The sequence below is a fragment of the Sardina pilchardus genome, chromosome 9 (assembly GCF_963854185.1).
Source record: "Sardina pilchardus chromosome 9, fSarPil1.1, whole genome shotgun sequence".
In the NCBI taxonomy this organism is placed as follows: Eukaryota; Metazoa; Chordata; class Actinopteri; order Clupeiformes; family Clupeidae; genus Sardina; species Sardina pilchardus.
The window spans coordinates 13,982,994-14,003,590 of NC_085002.1; the positions used below are offsets into that span (position 1 = coordinate 13,982,994).

At 47.6% G+C, this 20,597-nt stretch overlaps 1 protein-coding gene across 1 annotated transcript in view; it reads right to left on the bottom strand.

The window, feature by feature from the left end:
- Positions 1-20,597, bottom strand: part of cadpsa (Ca2+-dependent activator protein for secretion a) — a 113,256-nt gene that overhangs the window by 62,102 nt on the left and 30,557 nt on the right. The window contains exons 5-7 of the mRNA XM_062544945.1: positions 14,651-14,731; positions 13,993-14,223; positions 11,547-11,668 (exon numbers count right to left, since the gene is read on the bottom strand). Coding sequence (XP_062400929.1) covers positions 11,547-11,668; positions 13,993-14,223; positions 14,651-14,731 — 434 coding nt within the window. The remainder of the gene's footprint in view (positions 1-11,546; positions 11,669-13,992; positions 14,224-14,650; positions 14,732-20,597) is intronic.

Genomic DNA, 20,597 nt, shown 5'->3' on the forward strand with positions numbered 1-20,597 from the left:
GGGCGGCGTGAGCCCGGACACTTTCACTCTGGGAGCCACGGAAACATCTGGACACATCTGGCCCTCCTGCCGTTGGCGACGCGGCTCAACGGGCGCCGGCGCCAGTCGCCCGAGGCACCGCGGTCGCAAGAGAGGACACCGCGTTTGAAGCCCTTCAATCTCGGGAGCGTGGAGATTCACATGGGCAAACTGATAAAGTGGCATCGGAGAGGCTGAGCGAATCTCACGCGACTGGACACTGGTGCACTGGTCACTAATCAGTCCCTCTCATACAGTACAGAAGCTCCCCTGAGGAGTCACCCATGTTCTTTAAGACCACACGCAACCCCTTCAACTCCAATGGATAAATAATTCATGGAGAATGATATCGACCAGGAGGCTTTAGGGATGTTCTCCATGTATGTGTGTGTGTTTGTGTGTGTGTGTGTATGTTGGAAGTGTGGGTGTCTGTCTGTGGCTGTGAGTGTATGTCCGGGGAGGTGGTCTAATGAGGGTGTAATGCATAGCATCGTTCCACCACTGCCTGTGTATACGCATGTGTATGTGTATGTGTGTGTGTGTGTGTGTGTGTGTGTGTGTGTGTGTATATATGTATTTGTTTGTGCATGTATGTCTGGGGAGGTGGTCTAATGACTGTATACCCATATGTTAATACAAAGCATCGTTCCACCACTGCCTGTGTATACGCATGTATATGTCTGTCTGTCTGTCTGTGTGTGTGAGTGTGTATGTGTGTGTGTGTGTGTGTGTGTACAGCATGTGTCTGTGTGTGTGTGTGTGTGTGTGTGTGTGTGTGTTTGCATACGGATGTGCCTATGTGTGTGTCAGTTTCGATGGAGCGTAGGGAAGATGGGGTGATGGAGTAGGCTGCCATAGCAACCCTGTGCGTCGAATACCCCCCACCCCCTCGAGATCCTGGGGGTGAGGCTGGGGGCACATGGACGGAGCGCGTGCAGTGAGGCCGAGCAAAGCCAGGATAAATATAGCACCACACACAGAGCCACAGAGGAGAGGAGGGGAGAGGAGTGGAGAGAGGAGAGAAGAGGAGAGGAGAGGAGAGAGGAGAGAAGAGGAGAGGAGTGGAGAGGAGAGGGGAGAGGAGAGGAGGAGTAAGGAAAGGAGAGGAGAGGAGAGGAGAGGAGAGGGGACAGGAGAGGAGAGGAGAGGAGAGGAGAGGAGAGGGGCTCGCAATCACTCCAGTGGGGGAAGAGGGATGGGTAGAGAGGATGGAGATAGTGCCAAGGGATAGGGGATTGTGTGTGTGTGTGTGTGTGTGTGTGTGTGTGTGTGTGTGTGTGTGTGTGTGTGTGTGTGTGTGTGTGTGTGTGTGCGTTTGTGCATGGCAGGCAACGAGAACCAAACTAGTGGTTAATAAAGCATCTAACACTGCAGTGCTTCCCTGAAGTGTTTTTAGTCAGTATGTCACAAATCCAAGTGGTGTGTGTGTGTGTGTGTGTGTGTGTGTGTGTGTGTGTGTGTGTGTGTGTGTGTGTGTGTGTGTGCGCGTGTGTGATGTGTGTGTGTTTGTGGCACACATTATCATTGTTGTTTGTTTTACAGAACATATGAAAGGCGACTTCTCTTTGGAGGCAGATAAGATCAGTCTTTCATGAAAACTTGGATACTTCATTTTGCTATCAGCTCCATCAATGTTCTTTTTCTTCTTATTGCGTTTTATCTCAAGATTTTTATCTTAGATTTTGTCTTCTCCCTCTCACCTTTGCTGTCAATGACTGTGACATGGCACACACAGAAACACACAGACACAGACACACAGACACAGACACAGACACACACACAGACACACACACACACACACACACACACACACACACACACACACAAATGCGTGCCTCGGATGTTACACTGGCTTTGCTTTCATTAGGTGCTGGCAGGCTCCTGACAGGCTGCTAAAAGCTAATCTTGTTGGTTTGTTCTCTGCCTCTGTCTCTGACAGCTCCGGGCCGCTCCATGAAGAGCCTCTGATGAAGAATCATGTTAGGAGCAGCGAGCGCGCTGAATACTAACCACTGTCCCGACTCCATTCCTACACAACCAAGCTCAACAACATGGCCATGACTTACATTACCCTTATTCTCACATAGCTCCAGTTTGTACAACCTGACCCCCACAAAACTGGCGCATTTTGACCCCCACACCTCAACCCTACATATGCACAACACAGGAGTGGCCTTACAAGGATGCATCTGCTTGACTTCACTCTGGAGCCCAGCCACCCACATCTCCTACTTAGCACCACCATGGGAGTAGAGCTGAGGATGCCGGAGGCACCCTTTTGGCCAGTGTTGCTGACCAATGCCCCTGGCCCTGGGTCTTGTGATTCTGGCACATTGCCATAGATATTGGGCAACAATGAATCAGCAGTGGGCACATTTTCATGATCATCAAATCAGAACACATGGAACCAGTTATGTGGTCGCCCGGCAACATTGCTAAAAAATGTGTCATCTAGCATCACCTTAAGGGCACGAAGTCATAAGGGAAGGGTTCAAATGGAAGGTAATGAGGGGAAGGGTGCAAGGGGAAAGTGTTGGGATACTACTGAGTGACTAAAGAGACTTGGTGAATCATGGATCATACACACTTACATTCTCTCTCTCTCTCTCTCACACACACACACACACACACACACACACATTCCTCACAGGCATTTTTGTTCTTGAGTCATCACTAAATGGCTAAGCATTCACATGCAGAAGCGCAACAGCAGCCATGATACTATGCACTGAGTCAGGAGAGAGAAGAAGAGAAGTGTTGAGGAAGAGAGAGAGAGAAAGAAAGAGAAAAAGAGAGAGAGAGAGGGATGCCCCATGCCGCGGCCAAGCAGAGCAGCGGGCACCACCACCATCGTGTTGTTGCCTAATCAGTTAACCAGCAGCAGCTGTTGCCAATGTGTCTTCTGGTGCCCGCTGAGAGGCCCACAGTGGAGGGCAAATGAAGCGGGCGCAGCACAGCGCAGTGCTCCAGAGCAGAGAGCCCATTGGACCCCAGCTGGAGACCCGAGGCTCCGCCACTCCAGTCCTCATAGGAGGCTGATGTTGAGGCTGATTTGCAGAATCCAAAAATGAGAACCCATGCATAGGGATGTGGAGAGAGTAAAATGGTGCTGATGGAAAGAGGATCTTAAAGAAACCCATGTTTCCTTACCAGATGACAAGTTCAGAGCCATTGTGATCTTTCATAAGCAAGAGAGGGGCTTCAGCGTCAAGGGGCTAAGAGAATGTTCGGAAAGCGCACCCCCTATGGGAGGCTCTGAGGCTAATAGTCGACCACTTGGAGTTAGCGTTCCATTGATCTCCGTTCATTTTGGCTTCACTTTGACATCAAATAACGTGACATCTGAAGCGTTTTGAGCCTTTATATGCTCATTTTCTACTAGACTACAGCAGGTCCAAGTGCCCACGGGGACCAAGGTTCAAATCCGACCTGAGGTCATATCCCGATCCCACCCCATGTCTCTCTCCCACTTGCTTCCTGTCAACCTCTTCACTATCCTGTCATAATAAAGGCAAAAAAACACCTACCAAAGGCTGCATTATCAATTTTCTTAGCACGGTTACCAGACGAGTCTGTGTTTCAATCCGTTGCTTATCGTTATGTGCTTGTCACTCAGCTGACACTGAGGATGCACAGCACCTCGTCGATCAACAGGAAACGGGTTCAAATTGGCCTCACTTGTCTCAACTGAAGTCCTATGAGGTGGCTGTGTCCATTTCGTTTACTGTCTATGTTAGAATACACAGACAGAACTAGCACAGTTTCATTTTTGAAGAATAGTTTATTTTATTTCTAGAATGTAAGAAGACCAATAGTTTGGTTCTAAACATACTTTATGGCCCTCAAGCATAGTTAAAAATTGGTGACCAGGCCTTTGAGTCTGTTGCACCGAGGCTCTAAAATGTTCTACTGTACCTCCATTCAACAGGGCTTGCTTACTGACTCTTTCAAAAAAACTACTGAAAACATGTTTTGTCAACAGAGCATTTGGGTATGTTTTGTTAATCTTCTTTGTATTGCACATTCCATATTTTTTCAATTAGATTGAAATGAATCTGATTAAGGATTTCAACCGAACTGTTTACATGAAATAAATAAACAGTTTAAAAATCAGACTGTTGTTGTTTATCTCTGTTTACATGGAACAAGCATTTAATCATTTAGAAGCTACACCACGACTGGAAATTTAGTCAGGATCGGGCTGAATCCAACTGGTTGTGGTGTTACATACCATGGGGCATTTTTATTCTGATTGAGACATTAGTCCATTTGTAATCAGATTACCGTAATTTTCCGACTATTAGCCGTGGCTTATACATTGATTTTGCAAAATTTCTTCTGCTATGAGGTTAATACAGGGGAGCAGTTAATATGGTGTTAATATGGCTTTGTTTATTTTAACTTGCATAATACACTGTCCTGCGGCTTATACACAATGCGGCTTATATGCAGGAAATTACTGTAAATATGTCCCTGTAAATGGGGCTGGTGGGGCTGGTCTCACAGGTCTGCTTCAGCTCAGTGCCTCCATCAGAGTCACTTCTCTACCCTGCAAGGTGCCACACTGCTGCTCACAGTCTAGATGCCTGATGCCTATTTTTTCTCCCTCTGGAGACATTTTTAGGCTCCTGCTGAGAACTATTGGAGCTAAAACACTACTGCCTCAGATGTGGGGGAGGGAGGCAGAGGTGATGAAAATAGCGCTAGAATGATGACAAGGAGAGAGAGAGGGGGGGGTGTCTCTTAGGGTTAGCTTTAATCATCTAAAAGTCAAATTTAATCACAGAGGGAAATAGTACAAGTAAAGTGTCTTATCGTCTGTCTATTTGATTCCCTGACGCTCTCGCTCACACACACACACACACACACACACTCTCTCTCTCTCTCTCTCTCTCACACACACACACACACACACACACACACACACACACACACACACACAATATTCACAGCACTCATGACTCATATTCACACTGATACACTCCCCCACTTTTAACATTAGGTACACATACGACTTCACTTCTCTCCTTTCTCTCTCTCGCCCTCTCTCTCTCTCGCCCTCTCTCTCTCTCACTCACTCTCTCTCTCTCTGAGATAGTCCTCTGTCGGTGGGGTCAGGTTAACAGCAGGAGGTGTTGCTGGACTCATAGCTGTGTGTGATCTGGTCTGACACTCTCAGTCCCCAGACAGTCCCCCTGATAGCACTGCTGTGCCAGTGGTGGCCCTGGAAGAGCCCTGGTTCTCCATCAGTCCACCGTGAACACTCACAGCTCCGCCATCTTGGATCCATCACACATACTCCCAGATCCCCATCCTCTGCTCATAACTGACATTCCCAATTCATCCCATCCATTATTAGCAACAGTCCCCGATGCTAGTTTGTCATGGCCACTCCAGTCATTCTCCGTCAGCAGCAGTCATAGGTATTCCCCAGTCATTATCAAGCACTTCAAATTGCCTATATGCCAGGCACTGTCTGGAAGGCTTTTCAAAGAGCACACACATTCCCAATGAACCGTCACCTATGATGTAACGGCTATTGTTTTAGCCTACCTGTTTACACGAACCCGGTTGGGTGTTGCACCAAGTAAATGAGCATGTCAAAATAGGATTTCAATATGGATTTATGCGTGTGTCAAACTGGAATTAAGTTTCCCTGTTGGGAATAACCGAGAAATTCAGTGTGAAGGTGAGCACGAGTAGAATATAACAGAAGATGCTGTTAGCCTGACGCTCCAATCCGAATTATATGTGCTGGCTGAAGTACCTTCCGTGGCATATAATCCATTCCCATCATCTCTCTAACACCAAACATTCCCAATTTCTATCAACTCTCCAGCATCAGACATTCCCAATTCCCATCAACTGTCCATCACCAAACATTCTGAATTCCCAATTTTCTCTCTTTCTATCTTTTTGTCCTGAACACTGTATCTGGCCATCCCCACCCTGTGGCTTAATTCCTGGTCATCCACACTGACGGTTGTCCCTGGAGACGCTGGTCCCTCCCTCGCAGCCCTCGCTCCAGTCCAGCCAGTGGAGCGGGCAGCCAGGGGGAGGGAGCTCATCTGGCCGGCCGCCTCCGCGCCTCTTTGATGAGATTAAACACTGAGAGAACGGGGCTAACAGGCTACCTGACCCCCGCAGACAGGACACACACACACACACACACACATACACAGGACGGACACACACATACACACACACACACACACACACACACATACACACACACACACACACATACACACACACACACACACACACATAGACACACGCACACCCATACACACATAAACATACAGCACAGACATACAGTACACACACACACACACACATACATGCCTACACAAGCGAACACACAAACACACACATACACACACACTGTTCCAGATGGAAAAGGGCAAAGCTTCGTGCCACTTTTGGGTGAGCTGATACGGCATTATTGAGGGCAAATTCAATTTGACTGGTGTAACTAATTAAATTATGTCTGTCATGGCAGAAATAAATATATCACTGCTGAGCCAGTTTGTGGATAATACTTTATACATAGAAATGAATCTTATATCTTATACAGTATCTAATAACATAAATCTTGAGCAACACTCACAAAGCTACAGCTTTCTATTCTAATGTCCTCCTTTAGATGGCACTGTAAGCGCTAAGATCCAATCTCAAGCCAAGTTCATAGATTACAGACCAATTACTGATCATGCCTTTGACTACAAGCACAGCTAAGGTTACCAAAGACAACAAAAGAGAGAAACAGGAGCATTTCTATTACCAGCCGAGGAAACAGTTGACGTTCAGCTGAAGGTATCAGTGTGCCTACAGTATGTTACAGTTACAAGTGTGTGTGTGTGTGTGTGTGTGTGTGTGGGATACATACAAAAATATCTACTATATCTATAAGTCTGCCTGTCTGTCTGTCTGTCTGTCTGTCTGTCTGTCTGTCTGTCCAGCTACTGTATGTATCTGTCTGCCTGTCTGTCTATTTGCCTGTCTGTCAGTCTATCCATCTACTGTAAAAGCAAGAGGAACTCCAAGGCACTCTCATATAGCAAAAGTTTAAAAAGCCTTTATTGTAGCGGCTTGGTCATATTAAACCTTTCTAAAAAAACTCTGACGTGTTTTGGCAATGTAGCCTTCAATGAAGACTCCCTGATGAAGGCTACGTTGCCGAAACGCAATTTAGAAAGGTTTAATGTGACCAAGCCACTACAATAAAGGCTTTTTAACTTTTGCTATATGAGAGTGCCTCAGTGCCTTGACCCTCCAGAAACCAAGAAGCGCTCGAAGACAAACATTTTCTGTATCCATCTACTGCATCTAGCTTCTCAAAATTACCTTTCATGCATTGATTTTTAGGTCAGGTTGAGCAAATTGGGATTATAGGTGTGAAAACAAAAATAAACAGAGTTTCTTTGCCCAAGCTTTGCACATGGGCAAACGGTCTATATTGAAGCAGCGCTGACCTCTAAGAAAAAAGACTGTTCCTTCACTTGGAACAGTCACCATCTTTAAGACTTCTGTGAGACTTCTGTAAGACTTCTTTGTACGTTAGGTATTCAGTCACAACAAGGTCCTTACCAAAAGAGTGTGATGGCATGTGCCTCTGCAGTATAGCTTGTGTGTCTGTGTGTGTGTGTGTGTGTGTGTGTCAGGTGTGCGAATGTGTATGTGGTGTGCAACAAATGTAGAGGCTGACAGACTTCACGTGTCAAATGAGTGCAAAAGCTTTCACTCAACATCAAGGCCATGCGTCTCCCCCTGGAGGTCAGAGCCAACACACATACAGTACATACACATACACACGCGCACACACTCACACTCACACACACACACACACACACACACACACACACACACACTCATACTCACACTCACACTCACAATCACACACACACACACACACACACATACTTGCTCACTCAATACAGGAGCGTGTCATTGGCCCCCAGGCTGTGGCATTCCAGTGGGACTTAGTGCTGCTTTAGCGCTCAGTCAGTCGCACTGTGCTGCGCTGTGCTGCGCTAGGCTACGCTGGGCAACAATGACTTCATTCATGCCTGAGATGCGGCCGTGGCAAAACCCTGCCAGCCACTGGCCTCGATAAACACTCCCAAGTCCGTCAGCTCACCGGGAGCACACACGGACACGGACACGGTCTCTGTCCATGGCCGCTTACCTCGGGGCTGCGTGTAGGTCATGAGTTAGACTTGGCTACTGACCGCTGACCGTTGAGTTGGGCGTTACACAACAACCTTTTTCCTGTTGCGACTAGCCGACAACAGGGGAGCACGAGGCTGAGGGAGTGTGTGTGGGATTCAGCTACAGCTAGTGCCTCACACTTCATTACTGGACTCAGTTGTCCGTGTGTGTGTGTGTGTGTGTGTGTGTGTGTGTGTGTGTGTGTGTGTGTGTGTGTGTGTGTGTGTGTGTGTGTGTGTGTGAGTGTGTGAGTGTGTCTGAGTGGGTGTGTGTATCTGTATGTGTGTGTGTGTGTGTGTGTGTGTGTGTGTGTGTGTGTGTGTGTGTGTGTGTGTGTGTGTGTGTGTGTGTGAGTGTCTGCATGTGTGTTTGCAATGGCAAAGGTGAGGCACACACTGCGTCCACTGGCTAGACCAGGGAGTGAGACATGCTGGGCATGACTCATAGGTTGGACTGGATGTGAACTGGGGTGAAGTGACTGAGAATAGGATGTGACCATCACACCATGCAGTATATACTACCTTCACCTACTGTATACTGCAATCCTTACCCTGCTGCTGAAAATAGGGTGAGCATATCACACCATACAGTATACAGTATACCACCCTAACTTATCATTTTTACCCTACTGCTGAGAAATGGCGATAGCCTATTGAACTCCCCTTTGATTTCTGCCCCATTCATTCCTGCACATGAGTTTGTCTGTGTGTGTGTGTACGTGTGTGTGAAAACGTCTGTTTTCACATTTTTTAAAAATGTGTGTGTGTGTGTGTCTGACAGACGGCACCCAAAGACCCAGCTGTGGCCCAGCCCTGAATTGTCTAGACGCTTGTCTGCATGCCGCCTCCTCTCCCTATGCCCCCCCCACCCCCCCTGTCAACGCGGCCAACCAGGAGGCATGGAGACCGTTTAGAACGTCAATGACAACAAGGCAGAGCAACCCTCAGACAGCCACTGACGCAACATACGCCATCTGCCTGTTCCCCTCCGTGAGAGCGGGCCAGCTCGGCTGTTCACTTACACACGCGGCCCTGTCAAACAGGATGTTCAGCAAAAAACTTGGGATGACCGGGGTTCAGGGTGAACGAGGGATGAGAGAGACAAGAAGGAGGTGGAGAGGAAGAAGAGAGGGAGGGGAAGAGGAGTTAGAGACGAGGGCATGGAGTATCTTTCATCTGGGTGGCCTCTCTTTCCCAGTGGTTCACAGTGAACATGTTGAGCTTTCAGAAGTGGAAGGCCTTGAATTATGGATGGCTTTTAAATCAAGTCTCTTTTTTTACAACAGAGAGAGAGAGAGAGAGAGAGAGAGAGAGAAAGAGAGAGAGACTGAGAGAGGGACAGAGAGAGAGAGAGTAACAAAAGAAACTATATTTAAAAGTGCCATTTGGAGCTTTTTTCTTCTTACAAGCCAAGTGTGTTTTCCATCCCTTAGCAATTTCCCTCTCTCTTTTCTCTCCATCTACTGCAATCTCACACAGTCACAAATACAAACAAACAAATACAACAACACACAAGTACAAACACCGCAACACATGAGTACAAATACACACTCACACAGACACAGACACAGACACAGACACACACACACACACACACACACGCAAGCACAAACCCCCCAACACAGGAGTCCAAACACGCACTCACAGAGACACACAGACTCAGAGACACAGAGACACACAGACACACACACACACACACACACACACAGACACACACACACACACACACACACACACACACACACACCTCTCCACTATGACAAGAGCTCTGAGTGAGGCCTTTAATTAAAGCGATGCAGAGGGATCGATGGAGCCGACGGTGAGGTGTCTGATCAGACAGGTGCAGACGGCCGCTCAGCAGGCTCCTAGCATTCAGATCGCCCACCCGCACTCAACACACACACACACACACACACACACACACACTTCCCCAGAGCAGGTTGCAGCGGTCAGCAGGCATGCTAGATTACAACCAAAGCCTTATGAGCCCAGGAGTACGCACACATGTGTGTGTGCGTTTGTGTGTGTGTGTATGTGTGTGTGTGTGTGTGTGTGTGTGTCTATGAGTGAGTGAGCAATAAGGGTTAGCAAAGAGAGAGAGAGAGACAATCAAAGAAACAGAGAAACAGAGAGAGAGATAGAGAGAGAGAGAGAGAGAGAGAGAAAGAGAGGGGGGGTCCAGTCATCAAGCTTGTTGAGTAACAAGATCAACTCTCATAACGGGTCCCCTGACTGTAGTTAGCGCTCACGTGCACAGCGCACATCGGCACTTCATTCATTCTGCACACACGCGCACGTGAAGAGACCCTTCCGAGCACCAACACCAAAGCCCCCACACCTCCCTCGATTAGCACTCATGTAATGGGGGGGGAGATCCCTCAGCTGCATGGCATGTGGCCACACAGGTGTCTGGGGGCCTGGGGGAGGAGGTTAGGAGGTGGGGGGTGTTTGGGGGTGGGGATTACCCAGGTTATGCCACAGCTCACAGTCAGCCGCCGCGATCCGGCCTGCCGTGACATGAGGCGTACACGGGGGAAATATGACCGCGGTGTGGTGTGGTAACACAAATCACGGCGCCATAAATAAATACATAGGGAACGACCTTGAATGAACCCCTGGTGGCAACATGTGGGGCTGTGAAGGGCTTCAAATCACAGTCCCAGTCAGGGGGCTTTAGTCATAGCAATCGCTCACGCAATCACTGCACAGGCAGACCACAGTACGGCTCACCTGGTCACCTGTTGTGTGGTGAACGCTGGCATTCATGAAAAGCACATAATGTACACCTGTTGCATTTTCATAGCTACAGTACAGTACGTCCTGAACAATGGTGTTGTGAGAGGGTGAGAGCTTCATGCTGTACAGACTCGCTAATCAACACAAACTGCACCTTTAATCAGATCACCCTAAGTATAGGACTTTGGTCTAATGGCGGACCTCTGTTTTTCTAAATACATTTCCCAATTTTACTCTCATGCTCGGAGATGTTTGAAGATGTTTAGAATGCTTCTAGAGTAATTCTTTGTGTATCAGCCGCATTGTGTATACGTCGCAGGACAGTGTTATATGCAAGTTAAAATAAACAAAACCATATTAATATCATATTAACTGTCCTCATGTATTAACACCATGGCTGAAGACATTTTGCTAAATCAATGAATAAGCCACGGCTAATAGTTGGGAAATTACAGTACATCTCAACTGGGTTACATGGGCAAAAGCACAGGATTTAAAGTGTTCAAAGAAGTGAGAGTTCAGGAGGCATTGTGAGACAGTCCACTAGGAGGCACTGTGGAGCATGGTGTAATAATGACTCACGTTGGCTTGGAGGCTTCAGCCTGGTCGGTCTGGAGCTTCTGGCCTCCCTCCACCTCCATGGTGCAGTAGACGATCCGGTTGGGCGCCAGGGACTTGAGACCCTGCACCTCCATAATCACCACCTGCCAAGCAGTGTCAGCAACACAATTAAAACAGAATAACACACACACACACACACACACATATCCAGACATACTCATACACACACACACACATACACACACACACACACATACACATATCCAGACATACTCATACACACAAAGGTGCACACACGCACACACACATACACACACACACACACACACACACACACATATCCAGACATACTCATACACACAAAGATGCACACGCACGCACACACACACACACACACACACACACACACACACACACACACACACACACACACACACACACACACACACACACACACACACACACACACACACACACACACACACAACACACACACAAATACAATGATTTGTACCAAGAGCAACTCCCGAGGACACATGGAGGTTCACCCACACAGACCCGCTGCAGAACACATAAGCCTGGCCGCATGATGCATGCATGGTCAGAACCATCCATCCAGCTCAGCGTCCACTGGACTCGACTGGAATCAGGCTCAGATGGGCCTGTGGTCACATTAAAACCAAGTGCCCTACAAATCACCTCAGGCCATCTATCCCCACGAGAGCCCTTCAGGCAAAAAGCTACAGGAGCAACAGCCAAGGGGGCATAAACACACACACACACACACACACACACACACACTCATCCAACACACACTCATCCACACACACACACACACACACACACACACACACACACACACACACACACACACACACACATCCGACACACACACAAACACATGCATGGAGTGATAGAGATATCAGACATCAACAGATTGACAGCAAAACAAAGATATTCATTGGACAGTCATCCAAGAAAATTCATGGAACGGAACCATGAAGGAGCATCTCTCTCTCTCTCTCTCTATCTCTCTTTGTGTCTCTCTTTGGCAATGTAGAGGTTTGAAACTCAGGGGTGATTGAACACCCACTCGGTGTGTGTGTGTGTGTGTGTGTGTGTGTGTGTGTGTGTGTGTGTGTGTGTGTGTGTGTGTGTGTGTGTGTGTGTGTGTGTGTGTGTGTGTATGTGTGTGTGTGTGTGTGTGTGTGTGTGTGTCTGTGTGTGTGTGTCTGTGTGTCTGTGCCTGTATATGTGCAGCCTTGTTTTCATCTTCTAACAGCATGCACTGAATGAAGACACCGTCTCTTTCCATTTCAAAGACACAATGATGCCAGAACTGGAAGCATTCAGGAACATACAGCAGCAACATGTAACGTATGGGGAAACATGAAAGCCCACCAAAACACAAAATGGAAAACATCAGAAAGATCTCTAAGGAAAAGAGAAAAAGAATGGAAAAAAGGACAATAAGGAATTAAACGCCTCAGGGCTGGGCGTTTCCTTGCCGCTGTTTTAATCACATTATTTGTCAGGCCACCGAATGCTTACTTAATTTGAAAGCAGACATTGCTAGTACTACAAGCCCTGCATATCCTGTGCAACACCCACTGCCCCAAGCTAAATCTACTTAAGCCAGAGCTCCACACAGAAGCCTACAGGGCACTGGGGGTGCTTAATGAGAAAATACTAGGGAAAATTAATACAGTGAGATCAGCCATAAACCACTTACTAGCCTCCACATTCAAAGAGAGCACTCAATATGTTATCATGCGTTTGCTTTACAGGCAACTCTAACACTGGTCTTTTTCAGTGGGGATAATCCGAATGTAACAGAATAATCAACTAAAGGAAATTGTGTTACAAGAGGACTTGATTGGTTGTGGGTCGGAAATGTGCTTTGTTATGTAGGTGCAACAGGTGGGACTGTTTTCTGGAAAACTGGCAATTTTTCCACATGGCTCTCTGTTTCTAGAGCACTGTTGGTACAAAAAAAGAAACTGTGCTAACTAGCTCGAGTTGTTGCAGCTAACAGCTAGAGCAGCCAGGCAGCTATACGGTACTACAATCTGCCATGATTTTACATGAGTTACACTCTGCACTTCCTCACATGGATTACTTCCTACAGTGGGTTTCAGGTCTTGATCTGCTCTCTGCACTGACTAACTGGGAAAGGTTTCGCACGTCCTTCTATGAGTTACTGTATATATGAGTTCAGATACAAAACCCTCTTAATCCGTCTGGCTACTTTTCTCCGATAGTTGTTTGCCTACAAAACGATATTTCAGACCAGGAAGAGAATGATATTTAGTGGGTTTTGATTCAAGACTATTTTGATTAACATAATACTATGTGTGGAGAGCATTCGTCCACCAGCGTTATCTCATTTTTGACAGAGGTGGCGTTTAGAGGGTTTGAGCATCTGAACTGTTACTCTTCATACATTACATGAAACACTGTGCCGTACCTCCAGGGTAAAAGAGAGCACCACGTCGGACTTGGAGAGCTGGTTCTCGTCCTCCTGGCCCATGTCTATGATGGAGGTGTTGTATCCTCTCTTGAGCTTCTGCTTGAACTCCCCTCCCTTGGACACGGGCATGCTCTCCAGGTTGGCCATCAGCAGGTTCACAGACGACTTGAGCTCCTCAATGTACATGGCCTCCATCTCCTTCGACACGAACCGGGGAAACTTGCCACCCTTTGTTGAATGAATCCAGACAACACGCACAGAATCAGTGAAAGAGACGGAGAGACAGATCGAAGGCGCAAGGGAATGGCAGGAAGAGGTGGATGCTAAACACAAAAAGCATGTTTTATATACTGTATGTGACTCTCTATTTACTATTTTTGGGGAGCATAACTAGTGTGATCCTTCATATTTGTTATTCAATGCTCATGTTTGTTGTCTAGCCATTCCTGCATACGCATACCCCAGTGATAACTGTTTGTTTTCAATGATTCTGCTCAAAGCATTATTGAAAAATGTTTTGATGATGTGAAATCTGTCTGCTCTATCCTGAGCAGAACTTCACATTAGCGTCTAGACTGAGCTAACCTGCGTGGTTAGCATTCTAAGCCCCATCGCTGTGGCGTCCGTCTGGATGCCTGACGGACGTGACACTCACCCTGGCGATCTGATCGGCCATCTGCAGCCGTCCGTCCAGTTCTCTCCTGATCTGGGCCGCCTGCTCATCTGGATTGTCGAGCTGGAGAGACACAGAAAGAGAAAAAAAAAACGTCAACGATGAAAGAGAGAGAATACGAGAGAAGATGATGACCCTTCCATGCAATTGCAATTACATTCTCACTTACACACAAGATGAGCAATGGTCAATATGATTCCCATTAAAAGAGCATCGCGGCTCACAGCCTTGGCTCTAGTAATCAATACTCCAGCACTCTCAGCCAGGTCCAGTGCTGGAGATTCCAATCCCGCTTAAACAATGCTGCCACTGTCAAAGAAAGGACCTGACAATATGGATGAACAACTACATTTGTCTCAGCAAGAGATATGGATACTCGGTGCTCAGAGGTATATCAAGAGGCCTTAATGTAATGGTGAACTTCATTCAGTTAAAGTTTACAATTTGCATTCAGACCAAGAATTCTCCTCACAGCCAGTAGGGTCAGTGGGCTTGGTGTGCCCGACAGTTCTCAACACACTATTTTTTCAAGTGTTTTTTGGGTGTTTTATGCCTTTATTGATAGTGACAGGAAGTGAATGGGAGAGAGAGCAGGGATGGGATCCGGAAAGGACCACGAGGCAGGAATCGAACCCAGGTCGCCGGCGTGCGGTGCAGGTGCCCCAGCCAGTTGCGCCACAGCTGGGGCAATCAACACACTTTTTGTCTGCTCCATATTCGATCTGCCACAGAGTTCCCGTACATCTGCCCACTGTGCCATCTCCTCCTCAAGCGCCTGTCCAAACGAGTGGGCGTCTACCAAAGGACATCTGAGTCATTGGGAACCCTAAATGCCAGATGGACACTTCGGAGGAAAGAAAGGAAATGTGAGGACGGTTTCGGTGGCTCTCTCTAGGAGTCCCCGTGATTCATCGATAGAGATTTATTCTTTCCCAAACTGTGCTCTCTGCAAGAAGCAAAATCACTCGGCACGCCCCCCCCCCCGTCTCCTTCACACATTCGCACACAAACAAACACAACAGCAAATTAACAGAGAAATGTCCCTGAAGTACCACCGGCGACTTCTATAAGTGTGCTTATGATGTGTGTGTGTGTGTGTGTGTGTGTGTGTGTGTACCTAGGATGTGTGTGTGTGTGTGTGTGCTTGGGTGAGTCTTTGTAAGCTTCAAATCCTGCCGACACCACCAACGAAAGTGCAGCTCCTCTCCACAACAGGCCTAATCTAATACAACGCTCATTAGCGGCATCATTAAAGGACCTAATCAGGCCGAGTGGAATAATTACGGGGGGACATACAGAATGCCGGGCAGAATTGATTTGGCTGCTCGTGCTGCCCGTGAGGAGAGAGAGCGAGTCAAAATCCCAAGTCCATACTGTATATGGATATGCCTTGTGTTGCATCTCTCTCTCTCTCTGTGTGTGTGTCTCTCTCTCTCTCTCTATCTCTCTCTCTCTCTCTGTGTGTATGTGTGTGTGTGTGTGTGTGTCTCTCTCTCTCTCTCTCTCTCTCTCTCTCTCTCTCTCTCTCTCTGTGTGTGTGTGTGTGTGTGTGTGTGTGTGTGTGTGTGCGCTCTGACTGTGGCACCAAGGGAAGCTGGTAGCATTTGTGTGTGTGTGTGTGTGTCAGTGATGCGCGGGCTGATCCAAATCGAGCGGGCGACCGCGGTCACCCGCGGTCACCCGCGGTTATGGGTCAAGAAAAAATATTTTTAATGATATGCGGGTCATGTTTGGTCGGGTCGGTAAAAAAATATTTTTTTGTCATTTAATAACATTTAACATAATTGTCTTTAGAAGAGAAAGACATAGGTTGCAGCATTCCCACTGAAACGCGATTCTATCCCCCACATTTTGTCACGAACATGTAGAAATGCACTTGTTGTTTCTGCGTAGACAGACCCTCGGCTACACTTGACATGCAGTTGTGTTCTGTTCTCAGAGCATGCTTTCTCTGTCTATGATCTGCAGCTTTTTTCTCGAACTGGCCAGCAGAAAGTGGCAGAATCGTCTACTGAGCAGCGAAGTTGCCGATGCAATGCGTGCTTCTCAAGTCTGATAATTTGCAGCAAGATCGAATGGTATGGAAATAAAAATAAACTAAAAGTTTCCCAAATCAGGAAATACTTCTTAATTTAATGTCATCAAGGCATATAGCCTACAATTGGTATGAGCATACAATGTGCGTCCTTGCGCAACTTATATAGGCCTAGTGGCTCGTTGGAAAGCCCCACGTCTGCTCTTCCCCACGTCGTGCAATAAAGGTTTCATCTCGCTGAAATTTATAATCGCGGAGCAATGGACTTTTGGTCCATTGATGAAGACGTTAATAAAGAGTTTCTTAATAATATTCTATGCCTGCATTTCATGCTTGGGAGAGCTTCAAGGCATTCATGTGAGGAACGGCTGAAACAGAATTTATAGGAAAATCCTAGGCTAATTATGTTCAATGTTGAGTCAAATAGCCACATTTTTGGATGAATGCTGACACGGAACAAAAAAAAGGTAGACTAAATGCATGTTTCCCAAATTCTGAGCAATTATAGGCTATATAATTAGGCAATATATATTATTGTTTTACATGCATATGAGATAGGCGTAGCTCAATGACGCTACGACTAAGTTAGACTACTTTTTACAATAAGCGGGTCGGGAAGCGGGTCGGGACCTGTATTTCAATAATTATTTTTTGCGGTCCGAGTTGCGGTCGGGTTAGTTGTAGACGGCGGGGCGGGGCGGGTCGTTCAGACACGTACCCGCGCATCACTGGTGTGTGTGTGTGTTGGTGTGTGTGTGTGTGTGCGCTCTGACTGTGGCACCAAGGGAAGCTGGTAGCATTTTTTCATTAACAACCCCCGGCCAAATATGAATAGAGCCACGTGAATGTGAGACTGGTTACCCTGAGCTCCAGTGGGCAACAGGGAACTAAAAGAAGAGAATGTGGGCTCGACGGGCTTAATGCAGCCTCGGAAAACGTGCAACGTCTCGTGGTCAGCAGGGCGCATGTCAAAGGCCTATAATTGAGACAGCCACTATGTTAGTCCAGCTCGTAGACGTCGTAAAAACAGCCATTCAACAAGTGCAAATTAGGGTGCCACACAAGCTCAAGTGGCCAGCAGGCTTTGCAACCGCTAGGTTGCCTCCTCGCAAGCTGGAGGCAGTGTCGACCAAAAACAAGGCCCTTTTTGGACAACGACTGGAACAATAAGACACGTTAATGTGATGTTCATTTGCATTTCAAATGTCTCTTTGTTTCAAAGCACAGGTCACGTGACAGGCTTTGAAAAAAAAGAAAGAAGGAAAGAAAGAAAGAAAGAGAGACGCAGAGGCAGAGGCAGATTTGCTTTTCATGACCATGCTGCTCACAAAAAAAAACAAACAAATAAAAAAAAAAACTCTTCAGGGGCACACAATGAGAGAGAGAAAAAAAAGGGCTGCCGTGTCTCCCATTTGCATCCCTACATGATGAGATACGAGCGAGTCTCATTTCTCCAATTTGCTCAGGCTTTGATGTGAACACAAAAGCGCAAGCGGGTGCTCTGAACCGGTGATGGTTCACGCAGGTACAGTATGGCTGCAACCTGCCTGCCTCCCAGAGTCCCTGGGTCTTCTGCGAGTGTGTGGGGGAAGGATGCTCTGAGGGAAAAAGCTGTGCAGATAACATCTTGCTAGGGTGGACCACCATCTGCGCATCGAAAGGACCTTACACCCCCCACACCCCCACCTCCCACCCCGCCAGCTGGCCCCCAACAGAGCAGACCGCGACACAAACACCATCTACTGTACAGCCTTCCCTGCATTTCTGTGTGATTATCACATATGCATCTGTGTGTGTGTGTGTATGTGTCTGTCTGTGTGTTTATGTGTATTTGACTGTGTTATGTGCAAATTTAGATACATTTGTGTGTGTGTGTGTGTGTGTGTGTGTGTGTGTGTGTGTGTGTGTGTGTGTGTGTGGTGTGTGCGTGTGCGCGCGCGTGTGTGTGTGTGTGTGTGTGCGCGCACACACGGGGACAGGCCAAGTATGCGCGAGTGTTGTTTGTATTCTTTATTTTTAGGTCTTGCGCTATTTCACAAGAACAAATAACACGTGCTTACAGCACTTCAAGCCCTGGGACTAAGTCCCAGCCACAAAGAGGTGGTGTTGTTTTGTCACGCTCAGCCAAGCTCAGCCAAGCCTCCAACAACCTGTGGATGCATAGGGACCCTCCACAGCATGACACACCAAGCCCTGGGACTCCGGGAGACGCTTCAGTGGAAGCATGCAAAGCAGGTTCTAGTCAAGTGAGAGGAAGCATACAGTAGGCTTAAGTACGGGACGGATGGATGGGTAATGGTGGAGGCAACCTGCTGAAGCTGTTTCCACAGTTTCTCTCTACTGCATTTTGTTGTCTTTGTACTTGTACTCTGCACAATGGCAATACAATTGAATCTAATCTAATCTAATCTAATCTCTTATCTGCATGCCGTCTCTTGTCTACAATTTTTTTGTTCTCCCTGCAAGCGTCCATTGCTCTCCACGCACACTCGTTGGTGTTGATGAGGAGTTGTCTCGCGCTAACTGTCAGTAGCGCCATGTGTCGTTGGGCCAAATTGGACCTTTGAGCCTTCAGCGTGGCAGCCCAACAGCCTGGCGTGGGAGCCGTGTCATTCCTACCGCCGTGCCGAGCTGCCCGCGGGAGCCGTCGCACTCCATGAGTCAGGGGAGCCCCGACACACACCCTTCCGTCGCAAAACACACACACACACACACACACTTTGTCTCACTTCGGCTCCGTCTCGGTCTCCCACGGCGACCGACGACTGACGCGTCTTTCGCGCGGCTTCTCGTCGTCCCGGCACCTCTCGTGCCGCATCTCTACACCTGGAGCCCTGAGACTCACACACTGGCGTCACCCCACTCTTAATGTGCTAAAGAACAGACAACACCTCAACGGCAAACAATAGAGAGACAACAGCTCTGTACCAGACGGAGGGTGCAGCTGGGTCGTGTGTGTGTGTGTGTGTGTGTGTGTGTGTGTGTGTGTGTGTGTGGTCCCATCTGTGACATCCTTTACTGGGGAGACCTCTTCCGTGATTAACAAGGTAAGAAGTGGGACGTGCAATGTTCCCTTCCTCTACGTAATCAGATCTCATATAAGCGAAGCGCCCTGTGATTAGATTCATTATATGTGCTTAACCTCCGCTGGCTAACGCTAACGGGGAGAGGCGCGATGCGGTCTGAGGGGGTCACGCTGCAGGGCAGAGCTCATGTGCCATCAGACGCCCAGTCCACCTCTGTCCAGTGCAGGCTGTCATCAGCCACCATTCGCACGCACAAAAGACACGCACACACAGATACGCACAGACATGGACACACACACACACACACACACACACACACACACAACAAGGCATACCCAGGTACAGTATGGACGTGGGATTTCAGACATACACAGAATGAAAACACACACGCACACACAGACACACACGCACGCACGCATGCACACACACACACACACACACACACACACACACACACACACACTGTAGAGCAAATGAAAATGTAGTGATGTGAGATGTCTGAAAGCCTCTGCACAGATCACACCAGTGTGTTAAGACCAAGAGCAGATTAAAACCCATCCCCACCGCACACTGTGGCGCCCCCACACGTGACTCAGCTTGTTAAATATTTACTATGAAAATACATTATTTTCTTTATCTGCACAAGGAATCAACAGACAGAACAAGCCCAGGGTGTCATTGGCGTGGGTGTGGTACAAAGGGTCTCGCCATCACACCGGCAAAAAGAACCTGGGAAAAAACATCACTCATGCCATATGCCACCATTGTCTATGTATGACATTCTACCATTTCCACCGTTGCTTTGTGTTTAATCTTGCTTGCACTAGCCTGTCCATGCGCTGCAGTGCAGAGTCACTATTACGAGGTG